The following is a 23,328-nucleotide window of genomic DNA, read 5'->3' as shown; positions in this document are numbered from 1 at the left end:
AGGCACGGTAGTGTAGTGTCCATGCAGCTCCTTCAGTTGTAATCAATATGAGTAATGGCTATAGGTACTTTAGCCATGTCTGTAGGAGTGTGTGACAGCAGTGGTAGCAGCATAGGTTATTAGGATTCTCAGTGGCAAGGGCTTTAATGGGGTCCTCCTGCTCTTGTTTGTCCTACCGTGGGGAGACTTTGTTGGGGAAATCATTCTTGTTGTCAGATTTGGCAGAGCTCACAAGAAGCCTACAGTGGTGCTGGGGTCCTGGGCCCACTGTCTTCCTGAATTGCTATGACACTTGTGACTTGAGTACAAGTTCACTCTCTGAGGTATGGGTAGATGAAGCTATTCTACAAAGGTGGGGACTGTGACTCTAAGGCATTCCCCAGTAGCTTGGGCCCGGGTAGCAGGGATATAGCTGTGACTCTGATCCTGAGAGTCAGGGCACAGCACTGGCATGGGTCTGGAGAAGAAGAGATGTTCTAGAGGCTTGGGCCCTAGGGAGCAGGGCATAACTGCAATTCAGTTTCTGGAGCCAGTAGGGCACAGTGGCAACTTGGACACCAGGAGAGGAGGTTCCTTGTAGTGGTGACTCTGGCATGGCAGGACATAACAATGGACCAGGCTTTGTGAGGCTGGGTACAGCAGCAACAAGGGTCCATGAATGGTGGGGCACAGCTGTGGCTTAGGCATTGGGGGAAGGGAATAGCACAACAATGACTCCACCCTTCTGTATATGGCCATCCTTAGCCTGTGCTTCACAGGATTTCTGCCACTCCCTTGCTATTCTCTGACATTCTCCTTAAGTCATTCTGGTCAAAATGCAATTATCTGTTCATTGTTTTTGTCCTTTTTTGTGGGGCAGAGGGTAGAGCATTCGGCATTTGTAATTTGCCATCCTGCTGATGTCACCACCCTCCTTGCCTGGCTGCCTGGCTGCCTGGCTACCCAGCTGCCTCCTTCTCTCCCTCCCTCCGTCCCTCTATAGTTAGTTTCTATTGCCTTCAACCAAAGAATCTTAACCAATTTACCATGTAAAATGCTCAGCATGGTACCTGGTGAATAGTAACACACATAAATTCATTGGGAATGCTGTGTCTCATGATATTCCCGAGCTGTGCATAGGGAAATGTTCAGGAAACATCTGTTTATTTAATGCACACTGGTATAGTGGGAAAAAAATGAAACTGGGAATCAGAATACCTGATTTTGGTCTCAGCCTTGCCAATTAATTAGCCTGTTTGAGGATTGACTTAATGTTTGTGGCCTTTATTTCCTCATCTAGATGAAGGGCTTATTCTCTAATGTTGCTCTATCTAAATTGTGTAGAAAAATAGTATCCGTAATGTAAGTATTTAAGTCCAGCTTAATATACAAAAAAATTGATTAAAGTTATTTATTATTTCAATAGAAAGTCTAATATAGCATAATCTAGATGTTATATTGGGGGATAGTGTTCATATATCTATCTTTATTCATTGACCATTACTTAAGAGTGGTTAACATGGAATTCAGAATTGAAGCTAGCATTATTAAGCCCCCTAAAATATTAATGTAAAGTTTGGCAGTATATATGTTGGTGCATTTTCTTCAGTAAAACCACATATACTTCCTTGGATTCTCGAAAGTATAATATTTTCAATCTAACAAAGGATAAAAATCAGTGCCCTGTAACCAAAACAGCATGGTACTGGTACAAAAATAGACATATAGAACAATGGAACAGAATAGAGAACTCAGAAATAAACCACATACCTACACGCAATTGATCTTTGAAAAACCTGACAAAAACAAGCAATGGGGAAAGGATTTTCTGTTTAATAGATGGTGCTGGGAGAACTGGCTAGTCATATGCAGAAAATTGAAACTGGATCCCCCTTCCTTAAACTTTATACAAAAGTTAACTCAAGATGGATTAAAGATGTAAATGTAAAAACCAAAACTACAGAAATCCTAGAAGAAAATCTAGGCAATATCGTTCAGGACACAGGCACAAGCAAAGATTTCATGATGAAATGCCAAAAGCAATAGCAACAAAAGCAAAAATTGGCAAATGGGATCTAATTAACTAAAGAGCTTTTGCACATCAAAAGAAACTGTCATCAGCGTGAACAGACAGCCTACAGAATGGGAGAAAATTTTTGCAATCTATGTATCTGACAAAGAGCTAATATCCAGAGTCTACAAGGAACTTAAACAAATTTACAAGAAAAAAACAAAAATGTCCATTTTTACTCATTAAAAAATGGGCAAAGGGCATAAACAGACACTTCTTAAAAAGAAGACATGCATGCGGCCAACGAACATGAAAAAAAGCCCAACGTCACTGATCATTAGAGAAATGCAAATCAAAGCCACAGAGAAATACCATATCACGCCAGTCAGAATGGCAATTATTAAAAAATCAGGAAACAACAGATGCTGGCAAGGTTACAGAGAAAAAGGAATGCATTTACACTGTTGGTGGGAGTGTAGATTAGTTCAGCCATTTTGGAAGACAGTGTGGGGATTCCTCAAAGTTCTAGAAGCGGATACACCATTTGACCCAGCAATCCCGTTACTGGGTATATATCCCAAAATATATAAATCATTCTGTTATAAAGATACATGCATGCGTATGTTCATTGCAGCACTATTCACGATAGCAAAGACATAGAATCAACCCAAATTTCCATCAGTGATAGACTGGATAAAGAAAACATGGTACATATACACCATGGAATACTATGCAGCCACAGAAAGGAACGAGATCATGTTCTTTGCAGGGACATTGATGGAGCTGGAAGCTGTTACCCTCAACAGACTAACACAGGAACAGAAAACCAAACACCTCATGGTATCACTTATAAGTGGGAGCTGAATGATGAGAATACATGAACACATTGGTGGGAACAACACACATTGGGGCTTTTGAGGGATGTGGAGGAAGGGAGAGCATCAGGAAGAATAGCTAACGGATGCTGGCCTTAATACCTGGGTGATGAGTTGATCTGTGCAGCAAACCACCATGGCACACATTTACCTGTATAACAAGCCTGCACATTCTGCACATGTACCCTGGAACTTAAAAGTGAAGAAAAAAATCACTGCCTTAACTATTGTGATTCTTTGGCAGTATATACCTAATTTTATAAAATTTTCTCTTTGACATATTTAATGATAACATTGTAGTACCAATTGGGATTTAGATATGGAGAACAATGCGTGATGATGGGTCCTTTTTTTGGGAGGGCCAAGTAATATAGTGTTAGTTTTCAGCCATCATGTATGCTATATTGTGAATGAAGTATGTAAGGAAGATAGATTCAATTTTTTAAAAGGGTAGCAATGTTTTAAGAATTAAAATTCAGTGAAAAATAGAATTAGGGAGATTCTGTCTTGGTTAGGTTGGATAAAATATTTTGAATATAAATTCTTGTGTATTTCTATTTCCATCTTTGTCTTATTTTTAGACTTTACATGCACGCTTGTAAGGCTCCCCACAGGGTGTACACACTTATTGCTTCTGGCTACCTTGTTCTTATTCTTAGATATTCTTATAAAAGCATTATGGTGATACTAGTTAAGAAAATTTACTCAAATACAAATACTTTTATACTATTGGTTCTTCAAAGATAAGGTTTTGAGACGTTAAGTATGAATTTGGTAAGATTTGGCCATGATATATCTTTAGGCTGTATAAAACTATGTGTGAAATTACTCTATTCAAAATATGAAATTAAGCCATTTAATAATACTTTCCTAACATACATTAAATCCTTACTAATAAGTCAGCATAAAGATGAAAATATGTTTGTTATTGATCTGTGCATAAAGAGTAGGCACACTGGTGGTTTCATGTGTTTATAAGCCTCGCCTCACTATTTGGTGAAATTTTGAGTTTTGTCATTTGGTGGCGCTGCTGCTTAATTTTTCAGCACATAGTAAAATTGACACGTGAAGTAGAGACAGTTTTACAGTGATAATTGAAAACCTTTTGTGACAATAAAAGCAATGTTGAAAAGCCTTAAATTTATGAACCTTGTGAAAAAAAATGGCTAAGAAAAAAAAAGCTTCTAAAGCGTTTCTTTTAAACCTGAATTATGAAACTTTCAGGTCAATGTTTTATCTTTTTTTTTGCAAATTTTTATATTTAAAAACTGTGGTTAAACTTTGAAAGACTGTGCTTTGTTTGTTTTGTTTTGTTTTGTTTTGAAACAGGGTCTTGCTCTGTCACTCAGGCTGGAGTGCAGTGGTGTGAACATGGCTCTCTGCAATTTCGACCTGCTGGGCTCAAGGGATCCTCCTGCCTCAGCCTGTCTGTAGCTGGGACCCTTAGCACACGTCACCATACCCAGCTAATGTTCTTATTTTTTGTACAAATGGAGTCTCACTGGTCTGGTGAGACTCCATTTCTACAAGAAAAAAGAAAATTAACTGGGTCTCAAACTCCTGGGCTCAAGTGCTCCTCCTGCCTCAGCCTCCTAAGTGCTGGGATTATAGGCGTGAGCCATTGCACCCAGTGAAAAAGTATGTTTAGAATGAAATATATATTATAGATTTAGCTGGGTTATCAATTGTGTAGTAAAATTGGCTCATTCTTTGTTCCAAATTTTTATATTTTTCTCTTATATGAAACTTTATATTGTTTTCCTGGTTTAGTTAATTTTTGTGATATGTCATATTTGCTCAACTTTCTGTATAAAAGGCTTAGTGTAATGGTTTATCTTTCAATAATTAGAAGTACATTATCATCTTTTATCTCAAGATGTAGTTAATATTGAAAAGCTTTAAGGTTCTGATTATAAATAATATACCATGATGTTTATACAGAAGGCCCAATTCAACTGTACTAATAAGTTACTTAAGTATATGACATTAGCTTATAATGATGTTGACACATGTCAGTAGTCATCCTGAACTACCCATAAATTTTCAGTAACTTAGTTGTCTTTTTAAGTGATTGTAAGAGTTAGTAATCTGTCTTTGTTCATTCATTTAGATTCCATGTCTGAATTTGTCTGTTTAGGTTCTTCTAATCTGTTTGGTTTAGTTGACCCAGAGGAGAAATCAGTATGCATTTGATTACAGAACATAAGCATTTACTGGAGGCTGCTGAAGATCATTATTATAAAAGTGCCAATAAATTTGTCTCTCACAATGCCCAAATTTTTATTTCTGATCATGGTTAAGATAGGAGGTTTTTGTTTTTAGTCTGCATTCTGAAGATGAGAAACTTGCATTCTGAAACTTAATACATTTCATCAGGAACTAAAACTAGACTTCTAGTGTTTAAGCCAAATAACCTTATTTAATGGAAACCAAATAAATAACAATTGCTACTATTTATTAGGTACACAGATGTGTACTTTACGTAAATTATCTCATGCAATCCCTATAGCAGAGAGGCAATGAGTACAGCATTTGTATTTTAGAGAAAAACTGTGAGGTTCAGAGAGGATAAAAACAATGAAAAATCACAGGACTGGTGAGTGTTTTGGGATTTGAATGTAGAACTGTCCTACTTTTGTCTGTATTTTATGGCCTTCCCGAACAATGAATGGCTGACCATTGGCTGCTCTGCGAAGGCTGTTCTCACTGGCGCCCCTCTTGGCTTTACAGAGTTCTTTCTATATGTTTTGTTTCATTCTTCCCCAGATCGTTTAGTACGTATCTCTTTATTTTTTTCTCTGTAACATACTGATTGATTTATGTGTTCTTTATTCTTTTCTAATTTACAGTCCCCTCAGAGAAAATATTGTGTCTAATTCATTTCAGATATCATTATCTAGAACTGTGCTTGGCCTTAATAGGTATTAATACATATTTTAATTTATTGATAAATTAATTTTTATCAAATATTGTGGATTTGTCTTCTCACAGAAATCCTGTCAGATTGATGTATTGAAATAGCAGGCCAAACACGGTGGCTCACGCCTATAATCCCAGCACTCTGGGAGGCCAAGGCAGATGGATCACGAGGTCAGGAGTTCGAGACCAGTCTGACCAACATGTGAAATCGCATTTCTACTAAAAATACAAAAATTTGCTGGGCATGGTGGCACACACCTGTAACCCTAGTATGTGGTAGAGAAGTGATTACTGATTTAAATAAAAATAGCAGAATGTGTTCATTCAAAGTATATTTCTTTTAAGTAATCATCCAGAGAAATAACATATTTGTTCTAAAAATACTGCTGCTATTCAGAACAACTTTGGAGCTTGTTTTTATTCTCTCAGTGTATGAAACCTTATTTGAATTTATATAGTAATTAAAACAAACAAAGTTTCAAAATATTTAGATATAATCTTTCAAGGTGATAATACTGTTATGTGAGCTCTAGATATTTTTAAAAGTTATTTGTAGTAACTTTTTTTTTTTTTTGAGATGGAGTCTTGCTCTGTCACCCAGGCTGGAGTTCAGTGGCACAATCTCGGCTCACTGCAACCTCTGCCTCACGGGTTCAAGCAATTCTCCTGCCTCAGCCTTCCGAGTACTGGGGACTACAGGTGTGCACCACCATGCCCGGCCAATTTTTTGTATTTTTAGTAGAGAGAGGGTTTCACCATGCTGGCCAGACTGGTCTCGAACTTGTGACCTTGTGATCCACCCGCCTTGGCCTCCCAAAGTGCTGGGATTACAGGCGTGAGCCACTGCGCCCGGCCTATTTGTAGTAACATCTTGAATATCGGTATACTTTTTCAATAATACTGAACTATGGGACTAAAGCAATGTTTCCATCCTTTTTTGAACAAGATAAATACAGGCATACCTTGTTTTATTGTGCTTCACAAATACTGCATTTTTTACAAATTGAAAATTTGTGACAACCCTGCATCAAGCAAGTCTTATCAGTGTCGTTTTCCCAACAGCTTTTGCTCATTTTGTGTCTTTGTGTCACATTTTTGTAATTCTTGCCATATTTCAAACTTTTTCATTATTATCATTATATCTTTGATATTACTGTTGTAATTGTTTTGAGGCACCACAGACTGCACCCATATAAGATGGGAAATTTAATTGATGAATGTGTGTATTCTAATTGCTCCACTGACTGGTAGTTCCCCTCTCTCTCTCCTCAGACCTTATTCCCTAAGACAAAATAATATTGAAATCAGGCCACTTAATGACTTACAATGGCCTCTTAAGTATTCAAGTAAAAGAAAGAGTTGCATGTCTCTCACCTGAAATCAAGATTAAGCTTGGTGATGAAGGCATATTGAAAGCTGAGATAGACACAGAATTAAGCCTCTTGTGCCAGTTATCCAAGTTGTGAATGCAAAGGAAAAGTTCCTGAAGGAAATTAAAAGTGCTACCCCAGACCAGGTACAGTGGCTCATGCCTGTAATCCCAGCATGTTGGGAGGCCGAGACAGGTGGATCATGAGATCAGGAGTTTGAGACCAGCCTGGCTAACATAGTGAAACGCCATCTCTACTAAAAATACAAAAAAATTAGCTGAGTGTGGTGGTGTGTGCCTGTAATCCCAACTTCTCAGGAGGCTGAGGCAGGAGAATCATGTAAACCCAGGAGGGAGGCGGAGGTTTCAGTCAGCCAAGATAGTGTCGTGTCATTTCACTCCAGCCTGAGGGACAGTGCAAGACTCCATCTCAGAAAAAAAGAAGTTCTACTCCAGTGAACACACATGGTAAGAAAGCAAAACAGCCAGATGCCTGTAGTCTCAGCAACTCTGGAGACTGTGGCAGGAATATTGCTTGAGGCCAGAAGTTTGAGACTAGCATGGACTACATAGTGAGAACCTGTCTCTAAAAAAAAAAAAAAAGAAAGAAAGAAAAATTAGCTGGATGTGGTGGCACACAACTATAGTCCCAACCACATTGAGAAGCTAAGGCAGAACGATCATTTGAGCCTAGGATTTCAAGGTTGCAGTGAGCTATGATTGTGCCTGGATCTGCACTCCAGCCTGGGTGACAGAGCAAGACCCCATCTCTTAGAAAAAAAAGAAAGCAAGCAAGCAAAACAGCCTTCTTGCTGATATGGAGAAAGCTTTAATGGTCTAGATAGAAGATCAAACCAGCCACAGCATTCTCGTTGGCTAAAGCCTAATCCAGAGCAAGGCCCTAACTCTCCTCAATTCCATGAAGACTGGGAGAGATAAGGAAGCTACAAAAGAAAAATTGTTGGGTAGCAGAGATTGGTTCATAAGGTTTAAGGAAAGAAGCCACCTCCATAACATGAAAGTGCAAGGTAAAGCAGTAAGTGCTGATGGAGAAACTGCAGTACATTATCCAGGAGATATAGCTAAGATCATTGATAAAGGTGGTAATACTAAATAACAGATTTTCAGTGTAGACAGAACAGCCTTCTATTGGAAGAAGATGCCATCTAGGACTCATAACTAAAGAGAAGTCAGTACCTGGCTTCAAAGCTTCAAAAGACTGGCTGACTCTCTTGTCGGGAGCTAATGCAGCTGGTGACTTCAAGTTGAAGCCAGTGCTCATTTGCCATTCTGAAACTCCTAAGACCCTTAAGAACTATGCTAAATCTATTCTATTTGTGTTCTATAAGTGGAACAATAAAGCCTGGATGACTGCATATCTGTTTACAGCATGGTTTGCTATAAATATTTTAAGCCCACTGTTGAGACCTACTGGTTAGAAAAAAAAATTATTTCCAAATATTACTACTCGTTGACAATGCATCTAGTTACCCAAGAGCTCTGATGGAGATGTATTATACAAAGAGATTCATGTTGTTTTCATGCCTGCTAACACGACATCCATTCTGCAGCCAATGTATCAAGAAATCATTTTGACTTTCAAGTCTTCTTATTTAAGAAATACAATTTTTTAAGGCTGTAGCTGCCATAGATAATGATTCCTCTAATGGATCTGGGCAAAGTAAATTGAAAGCCTTCTAAAAAGTATTCATCATTCATCATTCTAGATGCCATTCGGAACTTTTTTGATTCATGGAGTTAAAGTCATGTTAATGTCAACATTAACAGGAGTTTGGAAGCAGTTGATTCCATTCTTCAAGATTTCAGTGGAGGAAGCCACTGTAGATGTGGTAGAAATAGCAAGAGAAGTAGAATGGCAAGGGGAGCCTGAAGATACGACTGAATTGCTACAATCTCATGATAAACATGAATGGATGAGGAATTGCTTCTTATGGAGGAGCAAAGAAAGTGGTTTCTTGAGGTGGAGTCTACTTCTAATGAAGCTGTTTTGAACATTGTTGAAATGACAAGGGATTTAGAATATTTTGTAAACTTAGTCAATAAAGCAACGGCAGGGTTTGAGACAACTGACTCCAGTTTTGAAAGAAGTTCTACTATGGGTAAAATGCAACAGCATCACATGCTGCAGATAAATATTTTCATGGGCTGGGCACAGTGGCTTACGCTTGTAATCCCAGCACTTTGGGAGGCTGAGTTAGGACAGTCATTGAAGCCAGAAGTTCAAGACCAGCCTAGGCAATATAGTGGACCTCGTCTTTATTTAAATAATAAAGAATTTTAAAAATATTTTTACAAAATCAAAAGAATATTTTCATGAAAGAGTCAATGGATGCAGCAAACTTCATTTTTGTCTTATTTTAAGAAATTGTCACAGCCACCCCAACATCCAGCAGTCACCACCCTGATCAGTCAGTAGCCATCAGTATCAAGGCAAGACCCTTCACCAGCAAAATGATTACAATTCATAGAAGGCTCAGAAGAATCATTAGCTTTTTTTTTTTTTAGGAATGAGGTGTTTATTAAGATGTGTACATTGTTTTTTAGACATAATGCTGTTGCACACTTAATAGGCTACAGAATCGTGTAAACATAAATTTTATATGCACTGAGAAACCCCAGAATTTGTGTGACTCATTGTATTGCATTATTACCGTTATTGCAGTGGTCTGGAACCAACTGCGTAATATCTTAGAGGTATGCCTGTATTGTTGTAAAATGAAGGTCTAGAAGCCTAAATATTAAAATTGTATTATTACTATATTTTTAGAAGATAATAAATATTGTGTTTGAAATGTATACTCTCCAGAAAGTCTTGTTTCCTGGAAGACTAGAAATAGGGAGTAGGGAGTAAACTTCCTGCTGTGTTACTATTGTCATACCCGTAAATGTCCTTTCCTTGTATTAATTAAGGGTTCAGAATCTTACTTTGTTTAGAGTTTAAATGGCAAGATAAAAACAAGCACATATGTTAATACAACATGATATTTTCAATGAAGTAAATCTTATTACCTGGATCTGTTTCTCCTTCCGTTCTCATTTTATGTTGGCATTTTTATGAGGGCTCTTATGTTGAGTAATTGATATTTGAACTTTTAGAAGATTGTACCCAAACCTGCAGAAATTACAAAAGCATTTCTTTTAGAAGTGTAAGATTAACAAAATCTTACACTTGAATCCATAAAAGACAGTTTTTCAGGATCATTTCATGAAACATTGATAATGCAATGAAAGCGGGTTATTTAGGACTATGTGACATGACTATGTTTACATCTGAGACCAGAGGTTTTTTTCTCTAGTCACTGCTCTATCCCCGGCATGTAACATCATAATGCCTTGCTCAGCAGATAATTCAGGAATGAAAAAACTACTTGTGGATAGAGTGGATAAATAATGATCTGATAGGTACCATTTTATTCCTTCATACAAATATAAAATCCCTAATGTATTTAATAAAATCCTTTTTTATAGTTGGTGGCTAAAGGAGTTAAGAGTTCTGATGTTTCTCCACCTTTGGGACAGCATGAAACAGGTGGCTCTCCATCAAAGCAGCAGATGAGATCTGTTATTTCTGTGACTTCAGCTTTGAAAGAAGTTGGCGTGGTAAGTTTCCTAAGATTCAGAACTCCTCAAAATCAAAAGATTATTTAAAAGGAAATTAAATTTAATGAAATCACATTAATCCCTAATGTCCCTTTCAGGTTTTTCTAAGGAAAAAAATTACTTTTTAAGGGATTTTAGTTTACTCAGAATACTGGAGCCTCACTGTTTATAAGTTTTATATCTAGGACCACCTGGTAGAGGAAAATATATCATAATAACTCATATTACTTTAAAAGAATATTGAAAAATAAAATATACAGAGAAATGTACTGAAAATAATACTATAAACATTTTTCTACCCAACCCTCATGATTAACAAATGTTCACTTTAAAAAGAATAATGTCTCTTTGGTACTAAAGTAGCTCTAGGAATTAAGTCCAACACATGTTTACATTTATTCAAATTTTGTGACATAGCAAATGTTAGAGGACTCAGTAGAACTACAGTTAATTCATCAGTTATTCCATTTACCTTCTACTTCTGAATCTCTATCATGCCATACAGATAGTAAAACAAAGAAACATAGACAAATAAAAAGATTAAACTTAGAAGTATATTTCAGGTATCTGTCTGAAGTGTGAAGACTGTTCAGGGGTTAAGAGAAGTGGGCTCATAGTGTGGAGCTGCTGCCTAGAATTCAACAGACAGAAGGAGAAAAGTCTGCTGAATCAGATCACATAATAAGTTCATTTTCCCTTTTCCTGGTAATGGATGTCTGTGCCTTTTATTTGTTTAGTTTCAGTAAATATTTGCAGCCAAAATTGGTACACTAGTTGTTTTTTTTTATAGCCTTTGGGTTGATTTTGAAAATAAGACTGAGTAGGAAAATATACGTTTCTTGATCATTCTCAAGAACTTCATGTAAGAAACTATTGTTCTTCAAGTAGGCTTAGTCACTTTTTCTTTCTGATAACGACTTTGCATGTGCTACGTTGTTACTCCAAGTTTAGATACCACTGTGTGGTCCCTTCTTGGTACCCAGTCACACATCTCAATAGCTGTTCATCTCTCTGGTTGTAGGACTGCTAATTCCTGACTACTTTACTGGGTAAAATGTTCTTTGTCTCATTGCTTCATATATTACTTTAAAACTGACCACCAAATTTTTAATTTTTTTTAAGTATTACAAAATTCGAGGTAATCCATATAACTGAATGGTTTTCTTTCTGTGTTGAGTTGGTAAATGTCACTTACTTAAAACTTTGAAAATTGTTCTTACTTTGAATCTTCTACATGCCTTTGCTTTCATAGCTTTCATAACTGCTAATTTCTTCTTTTTGTATATTTTTTAATTTTAGATAGTCTGGATTGCTTTGACAATGCTAATTAGGAGATAAAATTTATATCATTTGTAGTACAAATGACTCAGAACTAATTTTTGTTGCACTCTTTGTTTAGGGAGGAAAGCCACTTCTCAATTACATTTAGTACTATGGCTTAACAAGGATATATATACATGAAACATAAAGACAGTTTTAGAATAACACAGCCTATTTTGAATTACTTCATCTATCAAAACTTTTTCTAGTTATAATTAAGAGTATATGAATTTTCCTCTAATTTCTACCACTGAATTTTATTACCAAAAATTCAGGTACCAAAGAGGAAGAGGATATAGTTAATTATGTGAGCAGTAATCCAAAAATATGACAAATAATTGAGAATTGGCCCCTCTCTATGTTGTCTAATTAATAATATTTAAAGGTTAGTCATTGCTGATAATGAAGGAAGCTTTGTTAACATTTTATAGGAATAAAAAATTTACAAGGAACAAATTAATGAAAACCAAAAAGTAACAAGGATATCATATTTTTAAAGGTAGATTTAAAAAAATAAAATCATCTCTTCCTCTGTATCTATCTGCATTTAAAGGACAGTAGTTTAAATGATACCCAGGAAACTTCAGAAGAGATGCAAAAGACCAACAATGCTATTTCAGTAAGTAAAATTTTCAAAGTTTATCAATCATTTTACTTAATGATATACATATTAAAATATATAATGTTATAACTTTCAGAGTAAGCGAGAAATACTTCGTAGATTAAATGAAAATCTTAAAGCTCAAGAAGATGAAAAAGGAAAGCAGAATCTCTCTGATACTTGTGAGATAAATGTTCATGAAGATGCCAAAGAGCATGACAAAGAAAAATCAGTTTCATCTGATCGCAAGAAGTGGGAGGCAGGAGGTCAACTTGTGATTCCTCTGGATGAGTTAACACTAGATACATCCTTCTCTACAACTGAAAGTATGTATAGAAGTATATTAATATCCTATTTAGGTCTAGTACATATGTAAACTTATAGACTAACCACTCTGAGAAAAATGAACACTTAGAAGAATTGAGAGAAGCTGAAAGAATTCTATATATTTTCCTTTTGGGCCAGTAGAAGTGCCTCCCTCTGACAGTGAAATGTGAAGAACAGAGAAAACTAATCAAACTAATCAGCCTTAATAGCGAGGATTTTTATTAGAAAAATGTATAGTGTGAGAGAGGGAACTAATGATACATATTTAAATTGCATTACTTTAACTCTGTATACCATGTTAAATTAATCTGTTACTATGAATAATTCTTGATGAGAACCAGAGTAGTGTCTCAGAAACATCTCTTAGGCATTTAGTGAGAGTATTGAGAAAATCTGACTTAATGATTTATTTATTCAGTGATAATTACTGAGAATCTATATTTCTTACATTGTTCTAGGAATTGGAGATACAGTAACAAAACAGAAACATATGTGCTCTTGTGGAGCTTACATTCTAGAAGGGCAAGTCTGACCATCAGCAAATCTGATTTTAAGTAATTTTTTTCACAGACTGTTTTTGTAGAATTTTTTTCTTGCATTGGAAAAAAGCCCAAAGACTTGATAGCATTTATTTTGCTTATTTATTCAACAGTTCTTTATTGGGTACCTACCATATGCAATACACTCTTAAGCAACGGGAATATAATAATGTTTAGAATGTAGTCCCTTCCCTTAAGGAGCTTAAGGTCTAGTGGAAAGGCAGGCAAGTAAAGAGATAATTGTGGTTGATAAATTCTATGCTAGGAATAATCATAGACTACTGCAGGAATACATAAGAGACCATAAATCAGTCTTGGAAGAGCCCCCATGATCCAGTCACCTCCCTCCCTCAACACAGGATTATAATTGGAGATGAGATTTGGGTGGGGACACTATCTGTCTGCTTTTATTATTTGTCTTTATCACTGGTTTTGAGCAATATGATTGTAAAGTGCCTTGGTATAGTTTTCTTCAGGCTTCCTGTCCTTGGGATTCATTGAGCTTCTTGTGTCTTTGGGTTTATGGTTGTCACATTTGGAACACTTTCAGCCATCATTTCTTCTAATATTTTTTCCATGCCTCTTCCTTCTGTCCTTTAGGGACTCCAGTTTCACTTTTTGTCTCATACCTCAGTGGTGCTCTTTTTACTTTTTTTTTTAGATTCTTGTTGTGTTTCATTGTGGATAGTTTCTATTGCTCTGTCTTTAATAGATGATAGTCTTTTTTTCCTGCCATACCCGATCTGCTATTAATCCTATTCAATGTACTTTTCATCCCAGATATTGTAGTTTTCACCTCCAGAAGTTTAAGGGGTTGTTTTCCTATCTGCCACGTCTCTACTTAACTTTTTTGATCAGATGGAATACAGTTGTAAAAACTTTATTAATGTCTTTACTTATTCTGATATCTGTGTCAGAGGTTAGAATTTTACTGGGTCCATTTTATTGATTGCCTTTTCTCCTTGTTACAGGTCATATTCTTCTGCTTCTTTGCATGCTTGGCTGTTTTTAATCGGATGTCAGACATTTTGCATTTTACCTTGTTGGGTGCTAGGTATTTTTGTATTTTTGTAATTATTCTGGAGATTTATTCTAGAATGTAGTTAAGTTATAATACTTGGACTCAGTTTGATTCATTCATGTCTTATTTTTAATATTTGTGAGGTGAGATCAGAGCCATGTTTAGTCTAATGCTAATTATCCCCATTTAGGAGATAAGATGCTTCTGAGTGCTCTATACAAGGAATGATGAGGTTTTCCAGTTTGGCTGGTAGGAATAGACACTATTTCATGTCTTGTGTTCTCTGTAATCTTTTTGGGTGCTTTTTTTCCTAACTTGGGTAGTTTTCTCATCTATTTGCTCTGCTCATACTTAGGGCTACCATCTGCAGGTCTCTGGAATTCTCTTTCTAGTTGCCTTGGTCTTCCAGGAATCCCAGCTCTACCTCCTGAACTCAGGGAGTATGGTAGACCCATTAGCTATAGCCTGAAAACTCTAAAGGCTGGGCAATCATAGGGATCATCTCATTTGTTTTTGCTTTTGTTTTTTCTCTCTCTCAGGGACCCATGTTCTTTATTACCTGTTGTACAATGTCTTGAAACTGCTGTCTCATATATTTTGTCCAGTTGTTTTGGTTATTTAGGGAGCAGCATAACTCTAATTACTCTATACCATCTTAGTAAGAAGTAGATATCCTTGAAACCAGTTTTTAGAGGCTATTGCACTAATCTAGGCAGAAGTTAATGATGACCTTAACTAAATTACTGAAAGGTAATAAAGAGGAGATATTTAAAAGATACTAGGAGACAGACTTATAGGGGCTTTATGTGAAACTCTTCGAAGAGTTCATCAGAGGAAGACCTTTGCAAAGAAAATGAGGAACAGACAGAGATAAAATTAGGAGACTGTAGTATGGGTTCCAAAGAAAGAAGAGAGCACTTCAGGAAGAGAGGTAACATATTGAAGGCTAAAAAATATATACTGGATTCGTCAGAGAAGAGGCAATGTGAGCTTGGTAAAAGCAGTGTCATTAGAGTGCTAGAGACAGAAATAGAATCCAAGAATTAAGAAGTGAATAGGAGAGGAAATTTAAAAAGAGAGTTTAGAACCTTTTCAAGAAGCTAAACTGCGAAGCAGAACAGAGACGTAAGATGGTATTACTTGGTGGGGATGTAGAGTCATTATAACCTTGTGAAAAAAGAGACTTGAAAATATTTTATGCTGATTAGAAAACCAAAGTATATCACATCACTTTCTCATTTTAAAACTTAATTGGTTTTCATTGTAACTAGAATAAAAGTCCAAAGTTCTTTTCATGATTCAAGTCTCTCCTCTCTCTTGGTTTATGCCTTGCCTGCTCATTGTATCCATTTCCTTCTAACTAGCTCACTGGGAACTACTTACTTCTCACCTTTCACTTCTTAAAACATGCCAAGCTCTTTCTTTTCCATCATACTCTTCCCCTTCCCTCTTTTCCAAGTCCTTAATATGGCTGCTTCTCTTTTTTTTTCTGTCCCTGTTCTTTAGCTATCACCCCATTTCTGAAAGTCCTCTTTATATCAGAATTCTTCAAGAGCGTTCTCTGTTTACAATTCTAGTTCCTCTCCTTTATTCTCCCTTAACCTACTTCAACCAGACTTTTTCCTCTACCACTCCATTACAGTTCTTTTCATGGTCACCATAGACCTTCATGTCGGTAAGTTTTAAAGGCCCTATTTTATGTATTTACAGCTTTGACATCCTGGATTATTGTCCATACCTGCACACATGTGTGCTCACACATACACACACACTCTTCTTGAAGCACTTTTTTCACTTTTCTCCCCTCTATTAACAGTAGACCTCTCTCTCTCTCTGTTTTGTATTTTTTGGAGAGATGGTGTTTCGCTATGTTGCCCAAGGCTGGTCTCAAACTCCTGGCCTCAAGTGACCCACCCATTTTGGCCCCCCAAAGTGCTGGGATTACAAGCATGAGCCACCATGCCCGACCCTTATTTTCAAATCATTGAATATTATTTCTGTACTTTAAATATTTATTTATTTAAATCTATTTTATTTGTATAGATTCAGGGTGTACATGTGCAGGTTTGTTACATGTATATATTGCATTATGGTGAGGTTTGGGTTTCTAGTGTACCTACCACTCAAAATAGTGAACATGGTACCCCAACAGGTAATTGGTATTGGTACCCCAATAGGTAATTTTTCAACCCTCCCCCCCTGCCCAAGCTCTCCCCTTTTGGAGTCCCCAGTGTTTTATTATTTGCCTCCATGTCCGTGTGTACCCATTGTTTAGCTCCCACTTAGAATTAAGAATATGCAGTTTTTTTTTTTTTTTTTTCAAGACAGGCTGGAATACAGTGGCGCAGTCATGGCTGACTGTATGTTAAAATTTCTGGGCTCAAGTGATCCTCCTGCCTCAGCCTCCAGAGTAGCTGGAACTACAGGCACATGCTGCCATGCCTGGCTAAATTTTTTTTTCTTTTTTGTTAGAGATGGTGGACTCACTATGTTACCCAGGCTGCTTTGGAACTCCTGGCCTCATACAATCCTCTCTCCATCTCCCAAAGTGCTGGGATTACAGATGTGGGCCACTGTGCCTGGCCAGTATTTGATTTTTTATTTCTGAGTTCTTTTATTTATTATTTTTAAAGAACTAATCACATACTGTAATTATCTTCTTCATTTGTTTAAGTATAATTTGCCTGTGTTCTGTTTTAGAATGTAAACATTTTGATAAAGCTTGTCTTATTTGTACTGCATGTTTATGCTCCATCATGTAGCATGTAATTTATACATGAAAAGTAGTTATTAAATAAATGAATGTGAGGACAAAAACATAAATATGAGGACAGACACTGGTGTTGTGAGATCTCTGAAATGGTGGGGCTGGAGATGATTGAGAACACCTCTGAGGAAATAGACCATTGCCATTGTGAAAGGATGCATGGAGGCAAAGGTAGGAAGATACAAGTAAGTTGGGGGAAAGTGTCAGGATGGCCGAATAAGAACAGCTCTGGTCTGCAGTTCCCAGTGTGACCAATGCAGAAGGCAGGTGATTTCTGCATTTCCAACTAAGGTACCCAGTTCATCTCATTGGGACTGGTTAGACAGTGGGTGCAGCCCACAGAGGGAGAGCAGAAGCAGGGTGGGGCGTTGCCTCACCCGGGAGGCGCAAGGGGTCGAGGAACTCCCTCCCCTAGCCAAGGGAAGCCGTGAGGGACTGTGCCGTGAAGGACGGTGCTATCCCACCCAGATACTACGCTTTTCCGATGGTTTTCACAACCTACAGACCAGAAGATTCCCCTGGGTGCCTACATAACCAGGGCCCTGGGTATCAAGCATAAAAATGGACGGCCATTTGGGCAGACACCAAGCTGGCTGCAGGAGTTTTTTTTTTTTTTTGTACCTCAGTGGCGCCAGGAACGCCAGCAAGACAGAACTGTTCACTCCTCCGGAAAGGGAGCTGAAGCCAGGGACCCGAGTGGTATTGCTCAGCGGATCCCACCCCCATGGAGCCCAACAAGCTAAGACCCACTGACTTGAAACTCTCGCTGCCCGCACAGCAGTCTGAAGTCGACCTGGGATGCTCAAGCTTGGTGCGGGGAGGGGCATCTGCCATTACTGAGGCTTTGTAAACAAAGCCGACAGGAAGTTTGAACTGGGCACGGAACCCAACACAGCATGGCAAAGCCGCTGTAGCCAGAATCTAGAGAGGCATCTCTAGATTCCTCCTCTCTGGGCAGGGCATCTCTGGAAGAAAGGTAGCAGCCCGAGTCAGGAGCTTATAGAAAAATCTCCCGTGTCCCTGGGACAGAGCACCTGGGGGAAGGGGCAGCTGTGGGCGCAGCTTCAACAGACTTAAACTTTCCTGCCTGCTGGCTCTGAAGAGAGGAACAGCGCTCAAGATCTGCTAAGAGACAGACTGCCTCTTCCAGTGGATCCTTGACCCCCATGCCTCCTGACTGGGAGACACCTCCCAGCAGGGGTCGACAGACACCTCAAATAGGAGAACTTCAGCTGACATCTGGCGGGTGCCTCTCTGCGGTGAAGCTTCCAGAGGAAGGATCAGGCAGCAATATTTGCTGTTCTGCAGCCTCCGCTGGAGATACCCAGGCAAACAGGGTCTGGAATGGAACTTTAGCAAACTCCAGCAGACCTGCAGAAGAGGGGCCTGACTGTTAGAAGGAAAACTAACAACCAGAAAGCAATAGCATCAACATCAACAAAAAGGACGCCCATGCAAAAACCCCATCCAAAGGTCACCAACATGAAAGACCAAAGGTAGATAAATCCACGAAGATGAGGAAAAACCAACGCAAAAAGGCTGAAAATTCCCAAAACCAGAAGGCCTCTTCTCCTCCAAAGTATCACAACTCCTTGCCAGTAAGGGAACAAAACTGGACGGAGAATGAGTTTGATGAATTGACAGAAGTAGGCTTCAGAAGGTGGGTAATAACAAACTCTCCAAGCTAAAGGAGCATGTTCTAACCCAATGCAAGGAAGCTGAGAACCTTGATAAAAAGGTACAGGAACTATCACTAGAATAATCAGTTATGAGAACAACATAAATGACCTGATGGAGTTGAAAAACACAGCAAGTGAACTTTGTGAAGCATACACAAGTATCAATAGCCAAATCAATCAAGTGGAATAAAGGATATCAGGGATTGAAGATCAACCTAATGAAATAAAGAATGAAGACAAGATTAGAGAAAAAAGAATGAAAAGGAACAAACAGAGCCTCCAAGAAATATGGGACTATGTGAAAAGAACAAATCTATGTTTGATTGGTATACCTGAAAGTGATGGGGAGAATGGAACCAAGTTGGAAAACACACTTCAAGATATTATCCAGGAGAACTTCCTGGAAAGGCAGACCAACATTCAAATCAGGAAATACAGAGAACGCCACAAAGATACTCCTTGCGAAGAGCAATCCCAAGACACATAATTGTCAGATTCCCAAGGTTGAAATGAAGGAAAAAATATTAAGGGCAGCCAAAGAGAAAGGTCGGGTTACCCACAAAAGGAAGCCCATTGAACTAACAGCAGATCTGTCTGCAAAAAACCCTACAAGCCAGAAGAGAGTGGGGGCCAATATTCAACTTTCTTAAAGAAAAGAATTTCAACCCAAAATTTCATATCCAGCCAAACTAAGCTTCATAAGCGAAAAAATCCTTTACAGACAAGCAAATGCTAAGGGATTTTGTCACCACCAGGCCTGCGTTACAAGAGCTGGTGAAGGAAGCACTAAACTTGGAAAGGAAAAACCAGTATCAGCCACTGCAAAAGCATACCAAAATGTAAAGACCATTGACACTATGAAGAAACCACATCTAACTAACGGGCAGAATAACCAGCTAGCATCATACGACAGGATCAAATTCACACATATCAATATTAACCTTAAATGTAAATGGGCTAAATGCCCCAATTAAAAGACACAGACTGGCAAATTGGATAAAGAGTCAAGACCCATCAGTGTGCTGTATTAAGGAGACCCATCTCATATTCAGGGACACACATAGGCTCAAAATAAAGCGATAGAGGAATATTTACCAAGCAAATGGAAAGCAAAAAAAAAAAAAAAAGCAGGGGTTGCAATCCTAGTCTCTGATAAAACAGACTTTAAAGCAACAAAGATCAAAAAAGACAAAGAATGGCATTACATAATGGTAAAGGGATCAATGCAACGAGAAGCACTAACTATCCTAAATATATATGCACCCAATACAAGAGCACCCAGATTCATAAAGCAAGTTCTTAGAGACCTACAAGGGGACTTAGACTCCCACATAATAATAGTGGGAGATTTAACACCCCACTGTCAATATTAGATATATCAACGAGACAGAAAATTAACAAGGATATTCAGGACTTGAACTCAGCTTTGCACCAAGCAGACCTAATAGACATCTACAGAACTCTCCACCTCACATTAACAGAATATGCATTCTTCTTAGCACCACATAGCACTTATTCTAAAATTGACCACATAATTGGAAGTAAAACACTTATCAGCAAATGCAAAAGAATGGAAATCATAACAGTCTCTCAGACCATAGTGCAATCAAATTAGAACTGAGGACTAAGAAATTCCCTCAAAACCGCACAACTACATGGAAACTGAACAACCTGCACCTGAATGACTACTGGGTAAATAATGAAATTAAGGCAGAAATAAATAAGTTCTTTGAAACCAATGAGAATGAAGACACACTGTACCAGAATGTCTGGGACACAGCTAAAGCAGTGTTTAGAGGGAAATTTATAGCACTAAATGCCCACAGGAGAAAGTGGGAAAGACCTAAAATTGACACCCTAACATCACAATTAAAAGAACTAGAGAAGCAAGAGCAAACAAATTCAAAAGCTAGCAGAAGACAAGAAATAGTAAGATCAGAGCAGAACTGAAAGAAGATAGAGACATGAAAAGCCTTTCAAAAAAATCAGTGAATCCAGGAGCTGGTTTTTTGAAAAGATTAACAAAATAGATAGACGGTTAGCCAGACTAATAAGAAAAGAAGAATCAAATAGACACAATAAAAAATGATAAAGGGGATATCACCACTGATCCTACAGAAATACAGACTACCATCAGAGAATACTATAAACACCTCTATGCAAATAAACTAGTAAATCTAGAAGAAATAGATACATTCCTGGGTATATACACCCTCCCAAGACTAAACCAGGAAGAAGTTGAATCCCTGAAAATAGACCAATAACAAGTTCTGAAGTTCAGGCAATAATTAATAGCCTACCAACCAAAAAAAGCCCAGGACCAGACGGATTCACAGCCGAATTCTACCAGAGATACAGGAGCTGATACCATTCCTTCTGAAACTATTCCAAACAACAGAAAGAGAGGGACTCCTCCCTAACTAATTTTATGAGGCTAGCATCATCCTGATACCAAAACCATCAATTGGTTTGTCATTGTTTCATGCAATTCAGACTAAATTGCAGACATTGGTATACCTTGCCCTAAGTATTTCACAGTATATAATTATTTATTAGAGTTCAATGTTTGTTTTTTCCTTTATGTTAAATTTACATGCAATGAAATGCACACATTGCAAATATATATTTGCTGGTTTTTAACAAATGCTGGGAGCTACAAAATAAGAACCTCCATCAAGATATAGAACATTAACATCACCCCAGAAAGTTTGCCCGTGCCTAATCGTTCTCTGTTCTTATCCTTCCAGAGGCAACTTTTTCTGAATTTTTTTTCTACCTTAGATTAAATGTTCCTGTTCTAGAATATCATATAAACAGACTCTAACAGTTTGTATTCTTTTGTGTCTGGCTTCTTTCACTCAAGCATAATGATTTTTTTTCCCCTAATCTCTCACCTCTGACTGAAAGCATAATGATTTTTGAGATTCATCTGTGTTGTAATTATTAATAGCTTTTTCTTTTTTAAAAAATCTTTGCTTTATTAAAAGTTTTCTTTGTTTGATATTGATATAGTCACTCCTACTTTGTTTTGCTCAGTGTTAGCCTGGTATATCTTTATCCTTTTTTTCCTCTTAATCTATATGTGTCTTTATATTTAATGTGGGTTTCTTGTGGGCAGCATATTGTCAAATTCATTTTTAATCCACTTATAACCTTTAACTGGTATGTTTAGATCATTTACATTTAATGTGATTATTAATGTGATTGGATTTAAATCCAGATGCTCCTCAATTTACAGTGGGATTACAGTCTAATAAACCCATTGTAAAGTTGAAAAATCTTAAGTCTAACCATCATAAGTCAGGGACTGTCTGTGTACCATTTTTCTATTTGTTTTTTGTTTGCCTCATCTATGCTTTCTTTCCTTTTTCCTCCTGTTTTGCATTATTTGGGGTTAGTTATTTTTTATTATTCCATTTTACCTCTGTTGTTGAATTATTAGCTAAGCTCATTGTTATTTCAGTGTTTGCTTCAGAGTCTATAGTGTATTATTGTAGCACAGTGTATTAACTGAGCACGGCCGATCTTCAATTGAGTTATACTTCATATATGGTATAAGAATATTACAATAATGTACAGTTGACCCTTGAATAGTATGGGGGTTAGGGGGTATTGAACCCCCCGTGTAGTCCAAAATCCATGTGTAACTCTTAACTCCCCCAAAATTTAACTAGTAATAGCCTACTGTTGACCAGAGCCTTATCAATAACATAAAGCCAATTAACACATATTTTACATGTTATACATATTATATACTATATTCTTATAATAGGAATCGAGAAAAGAAAATGTTACTAAGAGAATGATAAGAACGAGAAAATATATTTACTATTAATTAAGTGGAAATGGATCATCATAAAAGCCTTCATCCGCATCATCTTCACATTGAGTAGGCTGAAGAGGAGGAAGGTGGGGGGTTGGTCTTGGTGTCTGAGGGGTGGCATAGGTGGAAGAAAATTTGTTTATGAGTGAACCCTGGCATCTCAAAACTTTGTTTGAGGGTCACCTGTACTTACATTTGTTCCCTCCCAACCTTTGGTGCTATTTTTTTTGTGCTATAAATCCCATAATACAGCATAGTCATTTATTCTTTAAAAAGATTTAAATAATGAGAGAAAAAACTATTTTGTGTCTACCCATGTAGTTTTCATTTCTTTTCTATAGAAGATATCTATTTTGTATCATTTTTCTTCTGCCTGAAGGACTTCCTTTAAGATTTTTTGTAGTACAGTCCTGGTGATTCTTTTAACATTTGTATATCTGTAAAAGTTTTTATTTTTATTTTATTTAGCCTTCCTTT

At 37.3% G+C, this 23,328-nt stretch overlaps 1 protein-coding gene across 8 annotated transcripts in view; it reads left to right on the top strand.

The window, feature by feature from the left end:
- NEK1 (NIMA related kinase 1) overlaps positions 1–23,328 on the top strand; it is a 215,085-nt gene that overhangs the window by 117,285 nt on the left and 74,472 nt on the right. For all 8 annotated transcript variants that reach the window (XR_009212947.1, XR_009212948.1, XM_058436867.1 and 5 more), the window contains 3 exons: positions 10,643–10,774; positions 12,648–12,713; positions 12,793–13,021. Coding sequence is in view for 6 of the 8 variants with exons in the window: in XM_058436867.1 (XP_058292850.1) it covers positions 10,643–10,774; positions 12,648–12,713; positions 12,793–13,021 (427 nt within the window). In the remaining 2 variants the exon portion in view is untranslated. The remainder of the gene's footprint in view (positions 1–10,642; positions 10,775–12,647; positions 12,714–12,792; positions 13,022–23,328) is intronic.

Source organism: Hylobates moloch, unplaced genomic scaffold (assembly GCF_009828535.3).
Source record: "Hylobates moloch isolate HMO894 unplaced genomic scaffold, HMol_V3 SCAFFOLD_3, whole genome shotgun sequence".
Lineage (NCBI taxonomy): Eukaryota > Metazoa > Chordata > Mammalia > Primates > Hylobatidae > Hylobates > Hylobates moloch.
Note: the sequence above shows the minus strand (reverse complement) of the source record. Positions and strands in the feature narration are given on the sequence as shown.